Source organism: Acipenser ruthenus, chromosome 41, assembly GCF_902713425.1.
Source record: "Acipenser ruthenus chromosome 41, fAciRut3.2 maternal haplotype, whole genome shotgun sequence".
In the NCBI taxonomy this organism is placed as follows: domain Eukaryota; kingdom Metazoa; phylum Chordata; class Actinopteri; order Acipenseriformes; family Acipenseridae; genus Acipenser; species Acipenser ruthenus.
In genome coordinates this window covers 2201499-2220811 of record NC_081229.1, presented here as the reverse complement: position 1 = coordinate 2220811, position 19313 = coordinate 2201499, and the positions used below count along the sequence as shown (strand labels likewise).

General features: G+C 44.4%; 1 protein-coding gene across 4 annotated transcripts in view; it reads right to left on the bottom strand.

The window, feature by feature from the left end:
* Positions 1–1186: 1186 nt before the first annotated feature.
* LOC117433775 (dual specificity tyrosine-phosphorylation-regulated kinase 1B-like) overlaps positions 1187–19313 on the bottom strand; it is a 33266-nt gene continuing 15139 nt past the window's right edge. For 3 of the 4 annotated variants that reach the window (XM_059010803.1, XM_059010804.1, XM_059010801.1), the window contains exons 2-11: positions 10498–10655; positions 9245–9364; positions 8458–8646; positions 7857–8004; positions 7313–7599; positions 6834–6980; positions 6476–6637; positions 3912–4215; positions 2894–2997; positions 1187–2007 (exon numbers count right to left, since the gene is read on the bottom strand). In XM_059010803.1, coding sequence (XP_058866786.1) covers positions 1330–2007; positions 2894–2997; positions 3912–4215; positions 6476–6637; positions 6834–6980; positions 7313–7599; positions 7857–8004; positions 8458–8646; positions 9245–9364; positions 10498–10560 — 2202 coding nt within the window. In that variant the 5' untranslated portion in view covers positions 10561–10655 and the 3' untranslated portion in view covers positions 1187–1329. The remainder of the gene's footprint in view (positions 2008–2893; positions 2998–3911; positions 4216–6475; positions 6638–6833; positions 6981–7312; positions 7600–7856; positions 8005–8457; positions 8647–9244; positions 9365–10497; positions 10656–19313) is intronic. The other variant, XM_059010802.1, reaches the window with a different exon arrangement.

Sequence of the window (19313 nt, the reverse complement as noted above, 5' to 3'; positions counted from 1 at the left end):
ATACTATAGTGACTTTTTTTTTCTTTCCTTTAATTTTTTTCTGGGGAAAAACAAAACAAAAAAAAAACTACAAATAAAAGTTAAAATGGCTCTTGATGTAGCTCCCCCCTCCCTCCCTCTCTCTTCATCCAAATAAAATAAAAAATAAAAACAGCAGAACACGATTCGTTTTTTTTCTTCTTTTTTGTTAAATAGTAATAAATACATGAGATGCAGTGGTTGTTTTTGTTTTGTTTTTTTTTAAGCAGGAGGGTTACAAAGTTTTTTTTTTCTTTTGTCTAGCAGCAATCCCGACATTGTTGAGTGGAGTTAGCAGCTTGAGAGAAACTATATATATCAGAGAGAGAGAGAGAGAGAGAGAGAGAGAGAGAGAGAGGACTGAAACACTCTAGAAAGAAAGGGAAGAATGAACAAGAAGTATTTTTTTGTTGACAGACGACAAAAAGTGGGTTCTTACACCCCCAAAAGTGACAGCCAGGAGTGAGGCCTGTCAATCAATTTACTGTTAACCAGTCCGTCCGAGCAGGAGAGAGATGGCGGGAGAAGAGACAGAGAAAAAAGATAGAAAGAAAGAAAGAAAGAAAGAAAGAAAGAAAGAAAGAAAGAGAGAGACACAGACCGACAGACAATATAAACCGGAAGCATTTGGTTTTCTTCTTATGAGAAATGTTTTAGTTTTTTCTGAAGCGATTCATGATGACAGGTATCCCCCCTCCTTCCTTTAGTAGTTGTTTTTTTTTTTGTTTTGTTTTTTTATAAGCCAGTGTGTAGCGAGAAGTTAAAAAAAAAAAAAAAAAAATTGAAAAAAAAAAAAAAGGAAAAATATTAGAAGTCCAAGAGGTTATTTCTTCTTTCTGTATCAATAATAATAATAAAAAAAACACCCTGCTGTTTCTCCTTTAGTTTGTTTTCTTCTCCACACGCAGGTCTCGCACCTCATGTAGTGATTATTAATAAATTAACAATTTACAATTAAACACCTAGACTTCAGAAAAAAATAACATAATAATAATAATAATAATAATAATAATAATAATAATAAAACAAACAGGGTTCTTCCTCCTCTCACAGAAACCCATTTCCCACCCGCCACACGTCGTCCATTTAATTTAGACCCCACCCCCCCCCCTCCATTTGTCCTTCTTGAACAAAAAAAAATCTGAATAAAAAACAAACCTTAAAAACTCCCCTCCCGCCCCCGCCCTGCCCCGCCCATGCAAACAAACAACTTGCTAACTTTCTCGTCGTCTCTGTAGATCTGCGCGTGTCTCTGTTTGTTTTATTCCATCATTTTAAACTGTATGGCTTTATGCAGTTGTTCAAGAGTCATCAAGAGCTAGCGGACGTGCCCTGCGAGGGGGCGCCGCCCCCCCCGCACACTCCCACCATGGCCGATTCCTCCGAGTCGGAGCGGCTGTTTCGGGGCAGCCCCGTCAACGCGCTGCCAACTACGCCACCATGTGGAGGGTTGTTGTTGTTGCTGCTGCTGCTGCTGCTGCTGGAGCTGGAGTAAGGGGGGTAGCTCAGCCCGGAGGTGGCCACCACACTGTCCTGGGGAGGGGCTACTACTGTCCTAGTCCGGAAGGCGGAGAGACCCAGGTGCAGGTTGGAAGAGCCGTACTGGCTGGAGTCCAGGCTGGGGGGCAGGGTGGGCGGATGGTGGATGGAAGACGGGGCCAGGTGGTGGTGGTGATGATGAGCGAGGCTCAGCTCGATGGAGTCTGGGATCTGAGGGGAAGAGATGGGCATCAGCTGCTGCTGCTGCTGCTGCTGCTGCCGGTGCTGCTGGAGCTGGCGCCCGTTGCCGTGGTGCCCGTAGATGGGGTGCGGATGGTGAGGCTCGATGATGGTCAGTCCTCCTCCACCGCCACCCACCAGCACAGAGGGGTAGTGGCGAGGCTGCTGGGTGGCGGCTGGCTTGTGCAGGAGAAGCTGGGGGTAGGAGTCGCTGTTAGGGATTGGCCCGTCACCGCCCGGCCACAGCCTCATCTGCTGCTGAGAGGGAGCCTGAGAAACGAGAGCCAAGCAGGGCCATCAGCAAAAGCTGTACAATAATGTATACACAAGCTCTGTTCAAAAGGGTTAGCACCACCTTGTGGAATTAACTGCATTTTGCTTCGTAAAGTCGAACGAAACCTGCTGAACAATGTTACGTTAACATACAGAATTACATGCCGCTTTGTAGTTTTCTCCATATACTTCATGAAAACCTGACCAAAAAAAAAAAAAAAAAGTCTAAATCTAACATGAAATACTACTGTACTACTATTATGGCTTCCGGTAAACACTGGCGATATCATTTTTGTAGTTTCTTTGACTACATGATAAATAAAATACCTAAGTTATGTTCATATACTTGTTTGTTTTTATGTCTCAATCCTAAAATTCTAAGTGATGCAAAACACATATTGCTAGATCCAATTTTTTTTTAAAAAAGCCCTCTATTAAAAAGTGCTGTTACTTTTTATTATGAGGCACTGCAATATTAATGTGCAATTGAGTTACATCGTTTTGATGCCGCACCTAGGTCTTAATAGAGTGGCTTTGATGCATTTGAGGCTGCTGAGGGCAGCTTTATAATTATTATTATTTATTTATTTCTTAGCAGACGCCCTTATCCAGGGCGACTTAAGTGAATAGGAGGAATTGGCCTTAGTGAGGTTTGCTTTACTGGCCGTTTCCTTTGCCACCGATCCTGAACAGAACAGAGCAATGAAACCCAGATGAAGGGCAATAAGATTCTGGGACAAGCCACCACCGGTCAGGTAAGCAGCTGTCTCGCAGGGACACATCCTAATGGATTCATCTGACTATGGAAACTGAACTGCTTATTCAATACAAAATCTTCAGATTGATACACATGGAATTACATGCAGGAAAGGTATACTGGTACCTGTGGGCTCTGCATCTCATAGTCCGTGTGAGTGACAGCGCTGTTGTAGTATCGATTACTATACCGGTAATTCCGGTTATCATTGGAAGAGCCACTCGATCCACCTGCAACGAAAGCGGAATGAACTGAGGCGGTCAAGGGAAGCCACTTCACAGAAAGACTTACTGAGGGTAACTAATATTACATTGCTTCACATACAGAAGAATACACACATATTGCTATAATAGATTACTGGTGTTTTTCCAAGTCATCATTCCTATCTTTCAAGAGGGTCTCAAATTTCCAGTGGAGTTCTTTGCGATTTTGAAAAAGGGTTAAAGTTAGTTAGAGGCACTGGCCATTCTATATTCTGAAGCCTCAATTTGCTATATAGCGACTTACAATTGTTACAAGATATCGCATTATTTTTACATACAATTGCCCATTTATACAGTTGGGTTTTTACTGGAGCAATCTTGGTAAGGTACCTTGCTCAAGGGTACAGCAGCAGTGCCGCCCACCTGGGATTGAACCCACAACCCTCCGGTCAAGAGTCCAGAGCCTTAACCACTACTCCACACTGCTGCCCACATGCTGATTTATCAAAGCCTTTACACCAAATCGCTGTGAAAGAATTTGAGGAAAAAAAAAAAAAAAACTAGTAACACGCAACTCTGAAGTGTACTCTAGGGATGAAACCTGAACTAGCCCTGCACCCACTCCTCGGTTTCAGAAACTTCCTTGGTTAAGGTATTATTATTATTATTATTATTGAAATGTAGGGAGCCAGGCACCAGGTAAACTGATCATACTTATCACAGCAAGAATACATGGCACCTGAGCCTGTCTGCTTACCAATACAAGCTGTCTGTACAGCTATAAGGGGGAAGAACATTTCATTAAACAAAAAAAAAAAAAAAAAAACTCCTGCTCCTTTAAATGATATACCTAACTGAAGGGATTTCTGAAACCCAGGCCTGAGTTTCAAGCCGGGAGCCAATGATATTTTGATGGTTCCCGTGGTCTGCAGCATTGTTACCTGAGCTGGAGACTGAGCTGGTGGTACTGGTGGAGTGGCTGTGGTCCATGGCTGGACTGGTGGAGGTGCTGCTGCTAGTGTTCGTCCCTTCGTCGGTGGTCTTCTTGAAGAAGTTATGCTGCAGCGCGTAAAAGGGGGTGATGCGGGTCTTGGGGTCGTAGTCCAGCATGCGCAGGATGAGGTCCTTGAATTTCAGGTAGTCGCAGGGGGCGTGGCCCTGTTCCCCCGCCCGTCGGCCCCCAGGACCCCCAGTTTCCACACCCAGGATCTCGTGCAGCCTGCGAGTGGCTGGCGGCTTGTACTCCTGAAGAGAGAAAAAGAAAGAAAGAAAGAAGAGAAAGAAAGAAAAAGAGAGAAAGAAAGAAGAGAGAGAGAGAGAGCGAGAGAACTTGTTAAGACTGCAACACTACAGCTATGGCCAATGTTTTGCATTACCTAGAATTTTAGGACTGAGTATTACAAAAAGAAAAAAGACCTCTCTGTATATAGATGTGAATGAGATGTAATGAACACCAAACCACTATTAAAAAACTGAGACACATTTAGAAACATTAAAAGAGGCGCGATACATTTCTAGCGTTTCTGAATACCAAAACGCTCCCTCCTCCTTCGCTTCGCTCTTAATTTATAGCTCGGTATCTGTGTGACGCAGCGTTTATTTCAGTTGGCTTTAAGAGCAGATCTTTTTTTAGTTGACTTATCACCGCTACACAGCACGTCTCTAACATGCCATTTCTAACCTTCGTGAAATGAAGAGGAGTGTCGCTATATAAATACCTGAATTTATTTTGCGATACAGCAATAGCTGTTCATAAGAATTCATTTTCAACCCGGTAAAGGAGAACAAAAGAAAGGACACACAAATATACACATGATATAGAAACATGCATACAGACATACATACAGCTCTGGCCAAAAGTTTTGCATCGCCCTATAGAATTAACTAATTTTGCTTCACAAAGTCAGATGAAACCTGCTGAATGATGTTAACATACTGAATTACATCCCGCTTAGTAGTTTTCCATACACTGAACGAAAAACTGACAAATTGACAAGGTGTCTCAATCCTAAAATTCCAGGTGAAACTTTTGGCCACAGCTGTACATTCATACATACAGAAGGGTTCAAATGTTGCCAACGGATTCAACTGCCCCAGCTATGCCCTTATAATCCACTTAGTGCAAAGTGAATTAGACAGGCTGGGTCAGAACGATTGCAGCTCCTCTCCTAATCCCTGCAGGTATGAATTAAAACAGCGGTTTCTCCACCACAGGAGTCACAGCACCAAAGCAGTCATGCGAAACTGCTGGTCACCATTTGAACCCCTGCATGTAGATTTTTTTAACAGAACCACGACAAGTACGCACGGCATGAAAACTGCAATGATTATTGCAACCCTGCCCAGCAGAATATCAGGATCAATCCAGTTAGACAAAGGTCCGAATCTTGATCATGTGGTATACAAGCCCCAGGTATTGCATGAGGAGGCTAGTCCTGCTGGCATTTTGTAACAAACTGAAAACCATTTCCTTTCAATGGTTGCCTGGATCTTTTTCAGCAGACATGAACTGAACTTTTTTTTTTTTTTTTTTTTTTTTTTGTAAAATCACAAAATCGGGTCAGGATACAAGGTGGCAGTCTCCACTGCTGCTGAGGTTTCTGAGTGCAAAGGGTTATAATAATGCAACACTGGATCAGCAAAAATCAGCAGGCAGTTCATACATACCTGTGAGCGGGGGAAACAAAGAAGCAATCCCCCGGAGCAGCAGGAGCCTCCGTGAGGAATCTGCTTCCCTGTGCTCCACTTGGGAGTATGTATCATCTTTCAGAACAGACAGTACCGCTTCTCTTTGCACGCTGGCTCTGGTTTGCGATTTGAATTTCACGGATTTCAGCACAGCTTCGACGCGGTTTGTAAGTGCTTGGTGTGCAAGGTGGCTCTTCTTGTAGAACTGATGTCATCTCAGGCAATTCGGGCAAAGCTTCTCAATGCACACACGCAACGTATGAACCTACTATTACAGCGATGGAGGCTCCCGTTGCATAGCAGGTTTGATCCATTTTGTTTGATAAGACACACCCGAGCTTGTTACCTTTCCACTGGGGCTAATCAAGCTTGTAGTAAAACCTGGAATGGGTGAAACTGCTATGCAGTATGAGTCTTATTACCATCCCCGTTGTAAATCGCAAAAAACGATCTTGTACTCCACCGTCACCCTATTAAGAGGGAGGAAGCTGTGCACCCCTAATTCAATAATGATGGGATTCAGCGCCCTCACTGGGCCAAAGTAGAAATTGCGCAGTCTACCTATCAAAATTTCATGTTTGACCAATAACCTGTTGCTGTTTATTCATAGCCAAGCTGTACAACAACATACCGAGTCTATACACGAGTGCAGTTTCGCATATTCTCTGAAAGCAGCACAGCCAGAGCCAGGAGAACGATACTGTTTGTTACAGGAGAAAAGAACAAGGGGAGAGGTCTCCAGTGTGGTGATGAAAGGGGGGAGTGGGGGAGGAACGGAGAGGAGGAGGAGAAGAAGAAGCCTGAAGAAGTTACTCACGGAGGGCGACGGATAAAGTACCTTCTTTATGTCCTTATTCTTCTTGACCGTCCAGAGGCCTTCGGTCAGCTTGTCGAAGTACTTCCTGGCTTTGGGGGCCTGGTCGAGCATGTGGGAGGGAGGGACTCCCAGGACCTCCACTATCTTATTCATCTGATCCACCTGCGAGAGAGAGAAGGGAGATCAGATACACGCAAGGGGGCACCTAATACAAACTCACAACCAGCTGGCTCTACACAACACACTGAGGGCAAATTGTCCAGGTACTACATTTACTATGGATGGGGTGATTTGCCTAAAGGGAAAAATAGAGACCTGAAACATTTTAAAAGTATCCACGTATTGGTTTTCTTTGTACCTCGTTGGAACCACTAAAGAGGGGCTCCCCTGTGTGCATCTCCACCAGGATGCAGCCCAGAGACCACATGTCGATGGCCAGGTCATAGGGCATGCCCAGCAGGACCTCTGGAGAGCGGTAGAACCGGCTCTGGATGTACTGGTAGATCTAAGTGACAGAGACACACACAAGACAGAAGTCAGTCAGCACACTAATGCATCTATAACTAGATGGACAAACGTTTGTGACCTCTTCACTAAATTACAATCCTCATTGAATGTTTTGAAATTTTGGATGGGTTCACCTAAACAAAACCACCATTTGGGTAAAAACACAAACACCCATAAGCGACTACTGAAAAAGTTCTGTCCAAGACTAAAACGCATCCTAAGGAAACCCCCACACCACTAGATCTGATCAAAACGATTCTTAAAAAGACACAAGTAGGTCACAGACGGGATTCTCAAACCCCCCCCCCTGCCCAAGACGTTCCTCCTCACCCTCTGTCCGAGCTGGCAGGAGCTGCCGAAGTCGACGATTTTGATGGCGCTGCGCTTGGGGTTGCACAGCAGGATGTTTTCGGGCTTGAGGTCGCAGTGGATGATGCTGAGCTCGGGCGTGGCCAGGAACAGCAGGGCGGTGCACAGCTGCTGGGCGAACTTGCGCGTCAGGTTGAGGGAGACGCCGCGGAAGTTGGTGTTGCGCAGAAGGTCGTACAGGTTGTAGGAGAGCAGCTCAAACACCAGGCAGAGGTGGTTGCGAAACATGAAGTGCCTTTTCAAGTGGACTGCCAGGGAGAAAACAAAAAAAAAAAAAAACGCAATGAAAAAGGATTTCGGGAGGGGAGGGGAGGGGGGGGGGTTCAAAATTAGAAAGACTAGCGAGAAGTCGTTCTATATATAACACATATTCCGAAGCGTTAGTGCTCACTTAAGTGTGCAAAGCCAATGGTTGCTCATGTCTGGCATACTAAAGTGAGCGCGAGAAGATCAAGGCTTGTTTGTGAACATGGCTGTGCATCGAGCCCGCTGCAGGCTCCCTCACCGATGTAGTATTTCATCTCCGTGTCGTGTTTGTTCATGAGCTCCAGCAGACGCAGCTCGATCTGGGCTTGGTTCAGGAAGGCTTTCTTGTTCTTGATGATCTTGATGGCCACCCACTCCTGCTCGTGGTGGTCGTACGCCTTCACCACCTGAAACACACACACACAGTGTTAAACACCAACCCCAGGGTGGGGTTTCAGCTAGAAGACCATACAACCTGCCTTTAATACCAGCAGTTAAGCAGGAAAAATCTTAACAGCAAGCTTTTTTTTTGAAAGCATGGACTCTTTCCTGCAAAGATTGGCTTGCTATACTAAAGCACATTTAAAAATGTCAAAAATACAAATTAACAGAAAAGAAAAAGTTGAACAAACTATACATTCTTAATTTCTTCATCCCCTAACTTAAAATGAAAAAGAAAAAAAAAGAAAAAAAAAATAGTCCTGAATTTAAGGAGACATGGAATAAAATTTAAAAAACGACAAATGTTTTGGACTTGAGGACAATGAAAAAAGAAACTTGTGTCGTTTAATTAATTGATAAATTCTTTTAATTTCATATTTAGAACTTGTAAACTCCCGCTCCGATCTCCAGTGTCTGACCTGCCCGAAGGAGCCCTTGCCGATGAGCGAGTCGATCTCGTAGCGGTCCAGCCACTTCTCCCCGTTCTTCACAATGTAGTCGTAGTTGTCATCGTCGTAGCCGTCGTTGTACACCTTCCGCTCCTTCTTCGTGCTCGAGTCCTCCGGGGGCACATGCTGGGCACGCCGCTTCTTCTTTGTGTAGTACACCTGATACACAGACAATACAACTCATCTAACTGTAATACACCTGCCACACACAATACAGCACGCATCTAACTGTGTAATACACCTGCCACACACAATACAATACAATACAGCACGCATCTAACTGTGTAATACACCTGCCACACACAATACAATACAGCACGCATCTGACACACACAATACAATACAATACAGCACGCATCTGTGTAATACACCTGCCACACACAATACAATACAGCACGCATCTGTGTAATACACCTGACACACACAATACAATACAGCACGCATCTAACTGTGTAATACACCTGACACACACAATACAATACAGCACGCATCTAACTGTGTAATACACCTGCCACACACAAATACAATACAGCACGCATCTAACTGTGTAATACACCTGAGACACACACACACAATACAATACAGCACGCATCTAACTGTGTAATACACCTGAGACACACACACACACACACACACACAATACAATACAATACAGCACTCATCTTTTTTTTTTTTTAAATCGCTACGAATACAAATCCTGGGTTTTTACAAGTAAAGGAGATCCATCATTGTCGGTATGTGGGACGGGGGTAATCACCTCATTGATGTGCTTGTAAGTCTTTATGAGATCCACCGAGAGTTTTCGGAGGGGTGCAGAGGCCGGGTCACGAAAGGTTGGGGGGATCCTCCTCTGTAATATCGTCATGTCTGACAGCACCTGTCAAAACGGAAAGAAAGAAATAAAGAAAGAAGTTAACTCAGGACAGTCTAGAGCTCCGTCGTCTAAACCCAGCATCCGGGATTAGCACTGTGCAGATTCCTCACCCTGCTTAGAAAGCTTTATTAAGCTCTTAGAAACCATGAGGTCTTAAAAGATATGGCTGCAGTTGACCTTTTCATTTGTAATATTTTACTTTGCCCAGAACTCCCCTTAACACATCAATTCCAGCTTTTATTTTTTTTTCTTTTAAAATTTAGTAGTCGCCAATTATTTTATGTATTTTCTCCCAATTTAGAATATCCAATTATTTTTAGGCTCAGCTCACCGCTACCACCCCTACGCTGACTCGGGAGCGGTGAAGACGAACACACGCTGTCCTCCGAAGCGTGTGCTGTCAGCTGACCGCTTCTTTTCACACTGCAGAGTCACCATGCAGCCGCCTCAGAGCTAAAGCGTCGGAGGACAACGCAGCTCTGGGCAGCTTACAGGCAAGCCCGCAGGCATCTGGCCAGACCACAGGGGTCGCTGGTGCGCGGTGAGCCGAGGACACTCTGGCCGACCTAAGCCTGAACTAAACAAGAAGGAGGTGCACGCCCTTATTTGGTTTTTGATTTACAAGCAAAAAACCAAAAGTTTCAGGTACCAGCGGTTTAAAGCATGTAGCGTTAAAACGAACATTTCTATATTGTGTAAAGGAATGAGATTGGAAAGACACAACGATTCAACAGGGGTGCACTGTTAAGAGTGGAGAAGGAAACACAGGTCTCCTATGGTAAAATGGCATGCTATGTATTTGAAAGAGCTGTCTCATCATCATTAGGAGATGTTTTAGAATACAGAACCTGTGAGGGACTACATAAAGGTTAACGGAGACAACAACCAAATGAATTGCTAGTGTCTTCACTGGAAGAAACATCTCCTCTATAACCTGTCTGAAAAGGGCATTCCCAGTTAGAAAGGGAACACGGCTAAATACTATTTTGACTGCAAGTTAGGGGACTACCCGTTGTAATTCGAATAAATCTATCAAGAGTAGAATTGTCCGATTCATTCTCATAAATAACACAGTTACCACAATCCCCTACAAGCACATCGAGGAAGGCTCCCCCCGAGCAGAGGGGTGCCGTTACCTGCTGCTGGTCGGCCATGGAGTGGATGTTGCTGAAGGAGGGGAGGCTCTGCTGGCTCGACATGGTTGCCTCAGCGGGCGAGAAGCCCAAGGCAGCAGGCAGGCAGAGGGAGGAGGAGGAGGAGGAGGAGGAGGGCTTGCATCCTGAGCTGCTTCCACCTGGGAACCCCACAAAGACAGAGAGAAGGCAAGGTGAGCGACACTGGTATTGCAGGCTGCGGACAGAATACACAGTTTACTGGAAGTCAGGTTAGGAGTCCCATTAATGCTTTGGTGGGTTAATGATGAATACATTAAAATTAGTCACACTTGAGGTTGTATTTTAAGAGGCTTCAGGACTTGGGTCTAAGTGAAAATTCAGATAACTTGCCCTGCATTATCCATTAGGGGTGGTAATGATTCATATTACATATTACATACTTTTTCACACATCATTTCTTACAAGTTATGTATCGGTATGTACGATACAAGACCAAAAGCAAAACGTAGCTCACTGCAGTTCACCTAATGGTCCTTAAATGACGAATAAGTGTGTTATATATAGTTGGATACATATTCATATTCTCCTTATCTAATTTAAAATTTGTCTTTGAACAAAAACAGCCCATCATTAAAATGACTGTTTGGTAATATAAAAAGAGCCTTGCTTATAAAGTTTTTGAACAATTGGAAACATATTTGACGCAGCCATTGTTTATGCTGGACACACTGTACACCCGACACATCCCTTTTCATTATATCTGCAACGAAACTGAAGTTATTCCCAAAGGACCGACGTGGTAAAACTGAAACTTGTACCACTTACAGTAGGAACTCGTATTAAAACAGCTAGAGGAAAATGATGTATCATTACAAAACTTTAATCACCAGCGTTAACCATTCCAGATGAAGAGGGTCAAACGGGGTCAGGTATTGTATTAGATCAACTCCATCCCCCCCCCCATGCTGTATATCCCTGACCCTGGATTGGTGGAGCCCCCCTCCTGCTGATCCAATCGGCTGCCGGTATCCAGGGCTGGCTGTGGGGCCTCTATAAATAAACCTTGCTGGTGTCCTGCTGTCTCAGCAGCCCTTCCCACCATGCACCTCTCCCGCCCATGCACACAGCTGACTAAACTAAACACAGCTGCCAGCAGCCACTCACCACCGGTCGCCCGGACAACCAGCAAGCTCCACCCAATCAGGTGCTCTGGCCGACAGCTGAGCAGCAGCCAGGAGCCTCAAACCGCACCCCCCTCCCCCTCTCGCTCTCCTGCAAAAAGTGCTGAAGCTGTCCCGTGCAAGTCCCTGTAAGGACAAAACACGCAGCCCAGCAAGCCCCTTGCAGACTTCCTGCCCAAAGTTGGGTATCCGTCTCTATGCAGAGAGCGATACAGGGACAGAGGCAGGCAAACAATAGATTCACACCACAAAGAAAGGGAGAGGGGAAACGGTGAGGTCATTCACGTGCAGGTCTGCCTCCAAGAGCAGATTTATTAATTTTTTTTTATGGAAACTGTGCGAGTTAAACAGCTTGGGTACAAAAAGGAAGGAAGGAATAAATAAAAATAAATAAATAAAGGAACAATCATGTCAGCTTTTATTGTTCTATTATAGCATGACTTTTAAAAGAATGTGTCTGCCCCTTAATGTTAGATAAATCCATATCCGTATGGCAACTTTCTTTTCAGGTTTTCTGATAAGTTTTGGCAAGTTTAATTGATTATTAAATGAAAACGTGGTCTAGTCTAAAGGTTTAATAACACACACACACACACACACACATATATATATATATATAAAGGAATAGTAGATTGTTACATCATTAACTATGTAGTACATGAATAGACTTGCAGCTAACCATGGCATCAGAAGCACCTCCACTGCTTGTTTTCAAACACACTTCCCCTTGACAAAGGTATGTTAAGCATACCGAAACGTGGGGAAGCTGGCTCTTGTGAGCATATCTAAATATACAGTAATTTCAAATGCTGTACAGTGTATCAGGATGCAATAGGCCCTTCATTTACACCCTCTTAGATGGCGGGGCCCAGAGACTGGAGAGTTCAGAAGGTCAGTGCCTGGGTCAACCGAGGACATGGCAGAAGCGGCATCCAATCAGAGCACTGCCTTCCCTGCCCACACGAGGGCTGCTGCTGTGGGGGTGTCGCGTCAGGACACGATATAAAACCACACCACACCGTCCACCGACAGGATCCTCTTCAGATCGCCAGTACACTACATTGTACAACTGAAAACTGCACGTTACTATTTCAGTGTAATGTCTGCAGATAGTAGTGCTGTACTGCCCTAAAACCCTGCTGTATTGCGCAACTCTTTCCACTGTATGAAGGCATCACCAAGCTGGGACAAACACACCCCAGGATTCATACAGCAATTACAAGGTGGCAGTTATAGAGACCTTTCATCTCATTTCGAGGAGCTCTCAGGTTATTCATTTTCAGCCCAAAAACCCAATCTGTGAAAAAAACCTCTGGGATGCTGTCAGATCAGGTTTGGGAACATGTCTAGAGATCCTAGCGGAGTAAACAGAACAGCCTGGACAGCGCCTTTCTGTACAACGCAGACACAAACACAGGAGGAGTCGAGCAACGTGAAAACCGATGGTTTAATGCAGGGGTTCTGAACCCCGGTCCTGGGGGACCCCCCCCCCCCCCCCCGAGTCTGCTGGTTTTCATTCCACCTGAGCTCTCAATTACTCAACTAGACCCTTCATTGAACTGACCATTTGCTCAATTAGACCTTTGTAATGGTTTTCAGCTCTTAAACAAGTTCAAGTTACCTATACCTTCCTTCCTGCAGGTCCCTTACTAAGCCGTAGATAAGATGTACACTTTTTTTTTTTTTAACCCCCTTTCCCTTCGTGTTTGGGGCAGTCCATTTTGAATCTTTCTCTTGCACCGCACCCAGTCCCTGTTTTCAGAACTGAAGATGCCGGTTGTGTGGTTTAGGCACATTAAGGTACAGACACCGCAAATATCATAATTTCTCTAGACAAACTGTTAAAGCTGCGTTTGTGTTCCTGTCAACATCCTGTACTTCACAGCTTGTCTGATCTTTACCATGGCATTTTTTTTTTTTTGGATTATCAAACCGTGGAACTTTTATACCCAGCCCTATTCAGAACTACCTTCAAAATTAGGTAGCTTACTGAAATAATCAGGAGGCTGACGTTACATTGTTCCTCCCTAGTCGCGGCACGAACAGTTATAACTGGGTGTGCGACTTACTCATGCTGTGATAATAGGTGTGATCCATTCCAATTATATTCAGCATGGTCATTTTAATAACATACCTAAACAAGAGAACATCTCAAACCCAGGACTGGGTGCAGGGCTAGTGAGAGTTTCAAGCCCTGTCAAAGATTCACTTCTGGTGCAGCAGATAATAGGACCCCCCACCCCCACATCCTGAGCTTCTCTGTGGGGTCCGAATACCCCGCTGCACAGGAACTAAACGAATCCAGACAGGAAACAAAGTGAAAATAAAGTCTAGATAACCAAAACTATCTGCAGAAAACCGATAATTTGTAATGAGAAGCAATAAACAAAAGAGAAGGAGAGGGGATGCCTTTTATTTGACTAACTAAACAACAAAACGTAGTTATAATTAAAAGCATTGTTTAGTTGGTAAGGAGGTGTTTAAAATGACTTGCCCTTGTAATGCAGGGAGCAGCTCAATGCATGCAGGTCTGGAGAGGATTAATGATCACAAAACTGATGGATCAAAACAGCTGGGTGGTGCTGATCCAACACCACACAGGGCTGTTCTGTGGACCTGGCGCCACGGCAGACCCCTGCACATGTTTCATTTGTACAACGCTGGGGGACGGCATAAAAACGCCACTATATATAAATTCAAAACACATCTGAAAAAACAGAAAGCACCAAATGACATTAAGCACGCCAGAATGGGGCAGGAAAATGGATTTCAAAAGACTTGTCATTCCTTTAAAAACAACAAGTCTTGTACAGTATGCGATGCTGTGTGGATAAACAGTATCCCTTCGTTTATGGCATCTAAATAAATAAGACTAGCCAAGGCCCTTGTTTCTCCCTGCAGCAAACGCCAGCACTGGCAAGCGCCCACACCGACTGAACTTTAGACTGCAAGTTCAAAGCTGAGTCAGACACTGGTTATTAATAAAGACCATCTGGGTTTGTCCTGCGTCGAACAGCAACAGAGATCTAATTCAAGCCCTGGCACATTTCACTGGGCTTCCAGGCGATAGGCCACGAGGGCCAAACGAGCAGTCCTCTGCTCTAATCACAAAACCACACCGCCTCTCTCCCAGTCCCCCTGCTCCAGCCAATTCGATCTCAGAGCTGCCCTGCACTTAAAAAAAAAAAAAAAAAAACCTGGAGGTTCACTGTTAATATGAAACCAGCTTACTGAAATTGCAGCAGCCAAATCAGCAACAGGAAACGAAACACCTGAATCTTCTGTCTCGTCCAACCGCTGCCTGAGAAGCATGTTGGAATCTGAAGTCCCGTCCCGTCCCCCCCAAGCACAAACCTGTGCGTCAAACTTGCTGAAAAGACAGTTTTCACTTTTGTTTTCTTTAAAAGATCAAAAAAGAAAGTTACACACTTATTCTGCGGCCAAGTTTAAGGCAACACCCTCTCGCGCGCACACACACACACACACACACACACACACACACACACACACACACACAGTCCGATTCCTGGCGTCCGTTGGCATATCAAGTAAAGAACAGAAGCGGCGTTCGTGTTCCTGGAAAGCACCGGAAAACCAAAGTCAGCATTGCTCAAACACTTCTACTTTCTCATTCCAGGAGAGCAAGCGCTCTCCCGTCGAGACTCTGATTGTCTGGAAGTCGAAACAGAACGGAACTTCAGCGTCCCAAAATCAAATTAAAATACATTCTATTCTGTATATTTCCATTCTGTACAATTCTCATGACAAGCACAGCATGCCTTATGAACCATGCAGTTTGTGCCCATCACAAAGCTCTCCCTCCCTCTAAAAAACACTTTTAAATGCTTACTTCCTGCAGTCACTAAGCAGGTCCTAACAGTATGGTGAAACCCATTTTAAAACAGGCCCTCGGGCCAAGCCCCTGTCCCCAATATCTGATCTAAACCAGCAGGATATTGCATCTCATCCCAGACCACTTACTAAAAGAGATAAAATCCAGGCACTGAAATAACAACACCGCCAGGGCCTTGTCTTACCAGACATCGGTTTCCGTACTAGCTCCCCTCCAATTGAAAACTGCCTGTCTTGACGTCACGTTTCAGATTTAGAGCGTCTCCACTGATCACATGTCTTTCTGCACTGGGTACCGTCTCTGTGTGCCAGAGACTTGGGGGTGGGGGGGGGAGGGTCTGGAGGTCCAATTGAAGAAATAACTGCTTCACTGAAAGCATACAGTTAAAGGGCTGAAACACAGGAAATTAAGAGTGCATGAGTGGAAAGTATATTAGGGGGATTTGCTCTGTGTGTGTGTGTGTTTTAAATGGGAAGGGATATGGCGTTTTCTGTTTGTGTTTCAAAACCATTTGTCCAGCAAATTAAACTGCTTGAAAACAAACTCCCATAACCCAATGACCGCCAGCTCCGAGGTGATCAGAGAAAAGGGACTACAGAGGAGAGGCTGGCAGGCTCTTGGGTACAAGACATTAACACCACAACTAAAAGGACACTTGCAAAATAAACATCTCAAAACAGATTTCATCACTGTCAAATGTTGTGCAACGCAAAAGACCATTTTCTTGTCAAAACAAGCATTATTTTTGTTTGAGCTACTGGTTCCTATATATACACTGTCCAGCACACAGACACCACCTGTTTTTTTTTTTGTAGCTCATTAGATTGGGGCTTAACACCACATTGGGCTGTCCCTTGATTTTCACATAAACACTCCACCCTTCTCTCTCAGAAAGAGGACTGCCTTTATATACTGTAAAAAAATAACACGAAAATACAGAGCATGTTTACTGTTTAACTTTCCAGCAGATGGTGGATTTCTGCAACATCCTTCCCTATACAGGGATGGGAATAAGACTCCCATTGCATGGCAGTCCATTCCTGGTTTTACCAGTTTAATGAGACGCACCCAAGCTAGTTACCTAGAACACTGTGGCTAATCAAGCTTGTATTAAAACCTGGAGTCTTTTTTCAATCCCTGCTATGGAACTATAAAATCAATGCAACTTTATTTTTTTCCTTTAACGGGCTTTGATATTAAATCTTTATTTTAAATGATTAAAAACTGCTAGTGCGCTCATAAAAGCTTTTTTTTTTTTTTCTGTTTGCCCACAGAAAGCAAGAACTTTACCTGAACCGCACAGAAAGGAACTGAGCCTTGGCACACAGCACCGCAGGCAGACCTGGAAAGCCAGGTCAAGTTTCACTATGATGAGATGACGTGTCGTTTTCTGATTTCGTAACTGGTGTTGCAAGTGCACCCAAAACCGCGCGTGACTAAATGTTTATTTACTTTCTCCGCAGCGGCACGGCTTTTCATGTGAGGAAAACATCAGGGTTCATCAGCAGCGTCGGGAGGCTCCCCCCTCAAGGTTATCAAGACTTGAGCTTTGACCCGAACATGAGGAGCCAACATGACGGGAAGGCATCTGTGCACACACTGTCGCAAGCAACGGGATATTCAGATCTACTTTTACAACAACTGGGATTAGTCAAAGAGAAACAAAACCAGTGCTCCACAAGGACACAAGTCCACGGTCCAATTTAAAAGTAAGAAAACTTGAGAACAGCTACAGCCAGACTCAATGGTAAAAGACTGAGACAGGCAGCAATAAATCAGCAGGAGGTGGTATTAAACATAAAAAAGGGGAAGGAAAATTAAGATTAATAGGGACTTAAAAGCTACAAAGCAGTGGGGAAAGTTCTTCAGTTCAGTTTTCAAGTGACTGAACCTGGAGCGTGTTAAAAAGCTAAGGTCACAGCCCCGAAAATCCATTGCAGTGCGAGTCCCAGCACAAGGTGTAGTGTGGCAGCTACAAAATACTCTGCAACTTGGAGGACTGCCGCCAACATGTGCAAATGAACTGAGCCCAGAGTCAAATGCTGCCACTCGGTGTGCGCTTGCAGCTGGCTACTGGTATCCAACACAGGCCAGTAACAGGAGTCATTGCAGCCCCCGCTGTGGCAAGAGGTCTGCGTCACACCAAACAAAGCATGTTGCACCCGGAGCAGTGTCCACAGGGTCCGGAAACTACAATGACACATCGCTTCTGAACTGCACGTGTCAGGGTCCTGTATACACTCAGTGTCAAGACTCTGAATGCACAGCAGCATGAGCCACTCTGAGTTTTACAAGACCGATTCGTCACTTTCCATTGTTTAACCAGTCTGTAAAACTCTACAAACCACTAGATCTTTGTGTAGAAAAACAGCTGAATGTTTTCTGTACAATTCCCCATCTATAAATGTTTTTTTTTTTTAATCTACCTCAAACATTTCCCTGATCTCATAAGTTTTGCTATTTTGTTCCCCCCCTCCCCTCCAAACCATGATACCCACCCCTATTATCCCATGTATTGACCACACCTCAGGTCACTTCCTAGAGCAACTGTAACTGGGGCTGACTGGGTCCCGATATCTCAGATGGCAAACCCCAAGCTGCTGGCTGTAGAGTCCTATCAGATGGTGACACGTTCAGACTGTCCCACATTCAAGCAATGCTGACCAATCCTGAACACAAAACTACAGCCCAGTAAAGTTTGGTCACTGAAAAACTCAATGTAAACATTTCCTAAACAGCAACCTCCTATCCCAGCATTTACAATCTCATTTCCTTAAATCAGCACACAGTATCGTGTTTGGGGGGGGGGGGGGGGCGGGGGCACAACACTGTGAATACGATCCCAATAAAGATAAGAAGTTTGCATAGTTTGTCAAATTTGCAAACCACAAAAATCATTAAATCTTTAGCTGCCCAGGGATAAAAAGTTAATTGATAAAAAAAAAATAAAACAGAAGGCAGTTTGGAGCTGGGACCAGGTGAAAACATCTACTGTGAAAAGCGGCCGTGCTGTAGCTGCGTTTTACTGGACAAGGCAGTAAAAAGCACAGATCAGGACGACAGCAACGGTTTCAAACCCTCGCCGATGTAACCCAGCAATCAGACTACACCAAAGCCAACGCTTCACCACTAACAAGCCTGGCTGCATCCTGTCCTCGAAAGCCGTGGGGAGGAGGGCGTTCTCAGCACCTCTGAACTTAGGGAGACAAACACGAAGGGCACAGAGATGGGGCAGCTGCCGTTTCGCTGGCTTAACTTAGCTTCCCTTTATTTTGCTCCGCCAAAAGGTTTTGCAGCAGCACCCTATAGAATGAACTCATTTTGCTTAAAAAGGTGGAACGAAGCCTGCTGAGTCACAATGTTAGGTTAACATACTGAATTGCATACTGCCACTTTGTAGTTGTTTTCCCCATGTACTTAAAGAAAAATTGAACAATTTGACATTTTGAAATCGAACGTGAAATACTGTGCTACTATTCTGGCTTCCGGTGGACTTTTGCAATACAATTTTGTAGTTTCTTTGATTACATGTTAAATAAAGGCTCTAAATTATATTCATTTATTTGAATGTCTCAATCCTAAAATTCTAGGCGAGTTCAGTTAAAGCTATTGGCCACAGCTTGTCAGAAAGGGCCACTCTACAGGACTGTACCTCCAATAGGAACTCATTGTAAATATCCCAATAGATTACTACACGATCAATCTGAAAGTCAACCAAAACCCACATTAAACACTAATAAACTGAACAGTTTTCACACCGTACAGCTACGTGGTTTCTTGGAACAGATCACTGCATAACCTCC